The sequence below is a fragment of the Rhodnius prolixus genome, unplaced genomic scaffold, assembly GCF_049639745.1.
Source record: "Rhodnius prolixus isolate KJV_2025 unplaced genomic scaffold, Rpr scaffold_1, whole genome shotgun sequence".
Classification (NCBI taxonomy): Eukaryota; Metazoa; Arthropoda; class Insecta; order Hemiptera; family Reduviidae; genus Rhodnius; species Rhodnius prolixus.
The window spans coordinates 29,170,556-29,178,254 of record NW_027411581.1 but is presented as its reverse complement, the minus strand read 5'-3'; the positions used below and the strand labels follow the sequence as shown (position 1 = coordinate 29,178,254).

Here is a 7,699-nt window from a genome sequence, read left to right as displayed (position 1 = left end):
CGTTTTCCAAAGGATTTACTCCTTACGATTGGAAAATATGTCCTACTTGTTCCCACTGATAATAGCGAACAATCAAATGATTTTTTTTCCATAACGACGCGATAATTTTGTTACCACACCACTATTTTACTTTAATTTTCATTCAACCTTTTTGTAAACTGTTTTATTTTTATTGAGACAAGGTTCCTTTTTCAAGTTCATTTCTTCATGTATTAGTCTATTCTAAGTTAATTGTGACATAAAATTATACAATTTATTAAAAAATTTATACATTTTATATAGAAATAAATGTGTTATTTTGAGTTATATTTGAGTTTTTCACTGTAAGTAAGAAAATATAGTATCGGGTCGGATCCGACCCTACCTTAGTGTTCGAGTCAGGAAAATTCATCTTGTGGTTTGAGGGTTAAAACATGGAATAAGAAGTGAGTCTATGGCAGTGATTTTCCTGCCTTAACTCAAGCAAACGGTTTGTAGTATTTTAATTAATAAATACTTGCTACATAAGAAAACACTAGTTCCACATCATTCCTGACACATCGGTACATCAACTGAAAAAAAGTCACCCACAGGAAAAATTAAAGATAAAAGCTTTAAAAATTCATCACTAGATGCAATAATGCTAGTTACTTTGAAATGTTGACAATAACGGAACACGACTGTGACTCAAGGAGGGGCTGGTTACAGGGGAGCTCTGGTCAATGAGCAAGTGCAGGAAGAACATTACGAACGGTCCCGTAATGTCATAGTAATTAGAATAGTTTTGTTGGCAACTAGTAACTTTAGTTTTGCACTTTTGTATATAATTACTTAATTTTTATTTTTCTACAGAACAGAAAATTATGCAATCCATCTTAATCATAGTCCCTTCACTAGACTACCACTTCTAGCCCTCAATTTATTGTGTAAGACTTTTGTAGACACATTACTTGGAACAGCTTGGAGTTTTAATCTGTTTCATACCACGATTGAGCAACTAATAGATCCTAGCAAAATAAATAAATTAATAGCAAAAAGTTGAAAGCAGTTGTACAAGAAGATTGTGTAGTTAAGGCAAGGAGTTGTGGAATCCTTAAATAGCGGAATTTTGTCAGATAGGCCATTATTTAGGGTTTTATGGGTGATTTTCGAAGTATTTTGGATTTTATAGATTGGATTCGGTAATATGACCTTGTATATCCATACTTCTGGCACCTTTTACTCTTTTACATTGCAGAATGTTTTACGAGTATGTGTTGTAGTGTAGGTGTCTAATTACAACTCGAAATGCTTTTTCAGTTTTAATTTGATAAGTTTGGAACTCTGCCTTATTGGTTTACAAATAATATGTCATATATACGACATTGATTTTCGACATCAATCAACCAACATGAAATCAATATCAAAGGTAACCGACTTCCCAACAGCGAGAAAAAAAAATCGACTCTAGTTTGCTTCACAAAACGCTGTACAGAGAAGGTCAGTGCTCTCCGGAGCAAAATGTCTTATAGCCGGAATTTTTTAAAGAATTGATAGAACTCTTTATGTAAAGTAATTAGATACTTGAAGAATCGAGAAAGCCGCTGAAATTTCCCAAAAATATCGTCTGGTTTTCGCAGTAAAATTAAAATTTACAAAAAAAATACAGTAAAATTAAAATTTTTGAATTGTTAACTCCACAAAATCGCTGGCAAACTGTCAGGAGTTCTATCGGATTCCGATGGTGCCCCATTTATCTCTTTTATAGAATTCCGTAAAAAAAGAGAATATACGAGTATGTTCATAATTATAAATGGGAACTAGATATGTTCCTGGCGACATGTGACTGTAGTCCCAGGTGATCAATTTGGCTTAGGAGAACTACATACTTACTTCTTGTACAAGCGATACAAATTTTGGAAGAATTTGGAATATTTGACGCCATTATCCGTGTCATAAAACGAATAATTGACATCTTAAAAAACTGTTTCAATAATTGACTGGCTGACAGCTGTATTAGAAACAGTTAGGTTATGTGACTCTTACGTGACCAAGGGGGTAGATAATGAGCTAAACGATAATCTTTTTAGTCACACAACAATGAAGAACTGTTAAACTCAGGTGAATTATTGGACAACGGGGTGTACCTTTCGACCACTTTAGGTGCTGCAAAAAGTCACGACTGTTTCCAAAACTATGGCATCATAGTCATACTATGGATGACTCTAGTATTCTGGCTTTATGGCCTGCAAGATTCAATCCACAATTCCTAATTCAATCCACCTTTTCTACACCGACTTCTTAAAAAGAAAAAGAAAAGGCGAAACTTCTGATTCGTCCTTCGTCTCTTTTAAAAGATTTTAGATAAGTCGTAGGTAGGATGTTTCATTTAATGCCTGAAGCCTTTAGGTATCCATTCGGTTCTGAAGGAGCCAACCCAAGATTGCTAGGTTAGTAAAATGGACTGATCTGTGAAGCGGTCAGAGGACAGCTTCAGTACTTTTGAGGACTATCTTACACCCCTCAGCAGTCGGGCTAATCCAAAGTAAAACTTATTCGCCTGCGTCAAACTCCTATTATTTACCAGGGATGGTTCATTGCTAATCGATAATATTAACCTGTTCAAATTGGTACTCTCCCAGTGGTACTTTATCGTTGAATGCAGCAGCTCCTCATACGCGTAATCTAAATTAATAAATTCTGACATTATCTACTCAAACCTTATTGTGCTTATTATACTTTTATTGCTACTACAATTGCAAAGATAGGATAATCCATTTTGCAATTCAAAAATATACTCATACTGATTCCTTGATACAAACGTGTTCACATTTATTTTAGGACCATGTATTCTTTTTATAAGCTCCATTTTCATTTGTTTGTTGCCTGTAAACAATGATGAACATGGACAAAATTTGTTCCCTTCTTTTAGCCAATCATTAATTTCAACCCGCAATTGAGCCTAAACTTGGCAATGATATTGGTTGTGGTCTATGACAAGAGAATGGCGTTTAAGGTTTATTTTTTTTCGATTAAAGATTTTACTAAGGAATCATCCCTTTCAGCTTTACACTTTTCTTAGATCAGCATTGACCATGCTAGACCAAGAACGTAGTGAGTTGTCAATATTAGGACTGGGCAATTAAGGACAGATATGAAATAGAGAACGCGCCTTTAGACATTTGTTTATATGCTATTTCGATCTCTTATTTACAGAAATCGTTTCATAATCGTGAGTTTGAATATATAACTTATACAATATGTATTATATTGTTATTTTTAATTCCTTCAATGTTTCATTCTCAAACCCCGGTAGAGAAAGCTATTTATGAAGGCGCTTATTGTAAATATAGTATCTAAATACCATCTTAACCCAATTTCTTATAGGAAAGGATTAATTTTAAATTATTAATTAATACGATGGAGAGATTGATTGAGTCAACCAGGAAACAAAACCCAAAAATAATAAAATAAAAAAGAATCAATGTAAAGCCAATTTCTACAGGTGACTTTTCGTACAAGTGATAAAGGTGGATTGCAAACTTCTTTTAATTAAATTAACGCGCAAAAATTTATCAAATAAACCCCAAGGAAGAGATTAGCACAGTGGCTAGCGGACTAGATTTCTTTGTAGAGATCCCGGGTTCGAATCCAGCTACTAGCCCTTAGATTTTCCCTTCCTAGGAAGTTCTGACTACTCACTACCTGGAAATAGACATTGTTGCCTACAATGAGAGAATACTATCCTGTGACCGGGTGTGTCTCTCATGTTGATGATGTTGACGTGACCTAAATTAGGAAAAAAAAAGAAAAAATCTTGAATAGTTGGTTCTAACAATAACTGTGAAAAAAGACCGGTTTAATCAAAAATGTAAAAAAGATTGTAACCTTTTTTTTACTTACAGGAACAATTTAAGTTTTTGCTAGTAAAAAAAGTAAATGAAAATAAAAGATAAACGTCGATCGATGCGACTTAACATCTCACAGCATGTATTGACTTCGATTCTAATTTCAGTTCTATCAGTAAGAAATAAATTAAATATCTATAAAAAAAGAATTGGCTGAATTCTGCAAACGTACGATAAATATATGGTCTAATTAAGATAACATTTGTTCTAAAGTACTTCAAAGAGTGGAATAATTAATTACAAATGTTACACATTATAAGAAAAGGGAAGCGATTGCAATGAGATAGAAGTGCAAATTGCTTAGAGCCCTAGAATGCAAGTCCTGTGAGAATGTGTATGTGTGACGGGCGTGACGGTAACATTATGAGAGATACAGTTGTGCAATCGGTTGGCAGTACTGGTGGATAAATATATATAGTAGAGCACCGTGTGATGGCAGTTGTCAGTACTGGATACAATCTCAAACATGAAGTTAGTTCTCATTAGTACAGTGTTACTTATCGGCTTGACCTTTTGTACAAGCGAAGAAGTCAACAAAGGTGAGAAGAAGCAAGATAAAAGGGGATTAGAAGAATTCGGACATGGTTTCGAGAGTGGCTTTGGAGGGCACAGTTTTGGAGGGCACAGTTTTGGAGAGCACAGTTTTGGAGGAGAATTTGGAGGTTCAAGCGGCTTTGGTGGAGAAGAACATCACGAAGTGAAGACTATTACCTTAACCAAAGAGGTTCCAGTACCATATCCAGTTCATGTTGAGAAGAAAGTGCCTTATCCTGTGCATGTGCCAGTACATAGGCCAGTACCTGTGCACATCCCAAAACCATATCCAGTCACCGTAGAGAAGAAAATACCGTATCCAGTTAAAGTGCCAGTACCACATCCGTATCCCGTTGAAAAGAAAATACCAGTACCGGTTAAAGTACCAGTAGATCATCCGGTTCCAGTGCACATCCCTAAACCAGTACCATACTACGTGGAAAAGAAAGTGCCCTATCCGGTTGTAAAGAATATTCCATACCCTGTGAAAGTACCTTACGATGTACCAAGGCCGTACAAAGTTCCAGTGACAGTTGAAAAGAAAGTTCCTTACTACGTTGAGAAACCAGTACCTTATGAAGTTAAAGTACCTGTAGATAAGCCGTACAAGGTGGAAGTACCAAAACCATACCCAGTCACCGTAGAGAAGCCATATCCAGTGCATATTGAGAAGAAAGTTCCTTATCCAGTTAAAGTACCAGAATACGTTAAAGTTCCTGTACCTGTAGTAGTGCACAAACCCGTTTTTGAGGAACATGGTCTGGAGCACGGAGCTGGAAGTCTAGAGCACCATGGTTTTGAAAGTCTGGGACACCATGAATGGTAGCTGCGTTACTGTGTCATTGCAACTTAAACAAGGTGATTTTGTAATTTTTTTTTAAATAAATTTTTTTAAAATCAATTTTCGTTTTTAATTTTAACCCTATTATAAAATTTCTGTTTTATTATCATTATAATTAAGAGTATTCCGCTAAATGCCATTTAAATATATATTTGTGATTGGGGAAGGTATGAATTTAAAATAAGTTGATTAAAAAAGCAATGTTAGTGATAAATAAAATAGTCTAACATCTGGAAAGACCACACAAAAATCATTAAGAATTCTATTCAGATTTTTAGAGCCATACCTTCCATGATCCAAATTGGTCCAGAGGACTCTGAAGGTCAGCAGAGCACTGGGATCACTCAGGCGCCAATGGTTTTAGTTTTTTAAAAATAAATAATACATTAAAAATGAAGAAAAATGAAGTATGAAGAAAAATAACAGAATAATAATGTCGATAAATGCAACACTTTTAATAACATTTAACGTTTTATTGGAAGCCTGAATTCTTTCAAAACACCACTCTCGATGTTCTTCTATGTATACCACGCCACGGGTACAGAATTTTACCATTTTATGATACCTTAAATGGATAAGGCACTACCTTTACAAGGCAGGATGTGGCTAACCTGCGATGTTATATGGTGTTTTGTGAGTACACTTTTATGCTGTATTTCCGGTTACCTTGACTTCATCGGGTGCACAATTCGTAACCCAGCAAAGAACTTCTTTTTCAGTAGTGATTGGAACTTATAATTACAATTACTTCTCACTTAGGGAAAGGAAACCCTATCGAAAGTCCTTTGGGCAGATGCAGTTACCGCAAAGAACAACACACGACATTGGTATTGCCGAGTTTCTCATGGTATTTATATTTTCGATTAGATAAGAAATATTTATTATATTTAGGGATTACTTATTAAAATTTTAACTATCGTAGCTATTATCTTGTGATTGGCCAACAACAGATTATTTTTTTTTTAGCAGAAAAATTCATTTTTCTGAAAGATTCATTCAATTATAGCCTCAGTTATTCTGTCATTTATTTTAATAGCTAAAAAAAACAAAAATGATGAGACAGGAAGTACTAGACTAGATTTCCTGTTCGGCCGCTAGAAAAGCGACAACGCTCTGGTGACCCGATTAAATAACTAAGTTACGCAGGAAGATATCGCTTAATTGGCTTTTCCATATTAGGCTACATTTTATTTTTCGCCTTAAATATCAAATAATGTTGTTTTACAAAACTAGGACAGTATTTACAAACGTATTGGTCCAACAATCGATACAACTATTATTGATCTAAAGATAGTAATATACTACCAAAGAAATTAAAACCTTCACTTTGATGTTCTGAGAAATTTAGTGAAGAAATATCTATAAAATGTAAAGTAGGATGTTCTTGAATTTTATGGCCCTTAAATGTAAATAAATATAAGTGCCAGCTCGTAAAGCTCTCTGTTATGTTAAATTCAAAGAACTATCCTTTCTTTTTGTTTATGTTACAAATAATGTTTATACGGAACATAACCCACAACTTACCAGTTCAATTTATATTGATTAAGTGATTGAAATGGATTTATTATATTTACATAATTTCTTAACGGTTTATATGCTTTAAAGAATTTCAATATTTAAATATTATCTTTGTTGCAATGTTTACAACATTCTGCGTCTTAGTTAATAAAGCATTACACCTTAGTATTGTCCAACAGACCGGATATAAACGCTGCAAAGTGCTGCTGTATATTTTGTTTATTTTTGGTTCTATAAATAAAGAGTTATTATCTTTTCTTAGTATAATTTAGTTGTTGTTGTTTTGGCACAAATCTTCATTATAATCAACGAATAAGTTGTCAGATTGGTTCTTTTAACTATTGCAATAAAAGTTAATAACTACATTAGGGGACAGAAAACACCCCAACTTTGCAGTGTAAAAATAATTTATTGTTAGCCCTGAAGATGACCTAGTCCTGAGTCGAAAGCTCTGCGAAAATAAACAAATAATGGCTGAACTTGGCATTATTCTTTCTTCCTTCCTGATCGATGAATGAGACACCAAGAGCAATGAACAGTACTGAGCAAATAGGTTACTAATTATTTTAATTTTTTTATTGATTGTTGTTATTCTGCTAGATTGTTTATCTTACCCCATGCAGCTTTTTCTTTAAATATTGTGAGAAAGACAAATAATAAAAAGTCGGGATAACTTACTTCTTTAAGTACCAAAAATTTGTATTTTTGAGAGGAAGTTACCTTCACTGAATGTGTTCAATCGCATTTTTAACCAACCAGTCTTTCAAATGAACGCTTTCCCCAATCATTTATACAGACCACATAAAATTTGTCAAAATTCAGTGGTCTTCAGTAAAGCTCGTTTTCTTCTTTCTACCAGCATCCTGCTCTCCTTGCAAGTGCAATACTCATGGAGCAAAAATCGATTGTAAATTTAAAACTGTGAGTGAAAAATTTTCTG

At 34.1% G+C, this 7,699-nt stretch overlaps 1 protein-coding gene across 1 annotated transcript; it reads left to right on the top strand.

Annotated features, from left to right (window-relative positions):
* The first annotated feature begins 3,402 nt into the window (after positions 1 to 3,402).
* On the top strand, positions 3,403 to 5,255 carry LOC141451432 (uncharacterized). Its single transcript, XM_074122811.1, has one exon. It carries the CDS (start codon positions 4,333 to 4,335, stop codon positions 5,224 to 5,226), a length of 894 nt encoding a protein of 297 aa, XP_073978912.1. The 5' UTR covers positions 3,403 to 4,332; the 3' UTR covers positions 5,227 to 5,255.
* The last annotated feature ends 2,444 nt before the right edge of the window (positions 5,256 to 7,699 follow it).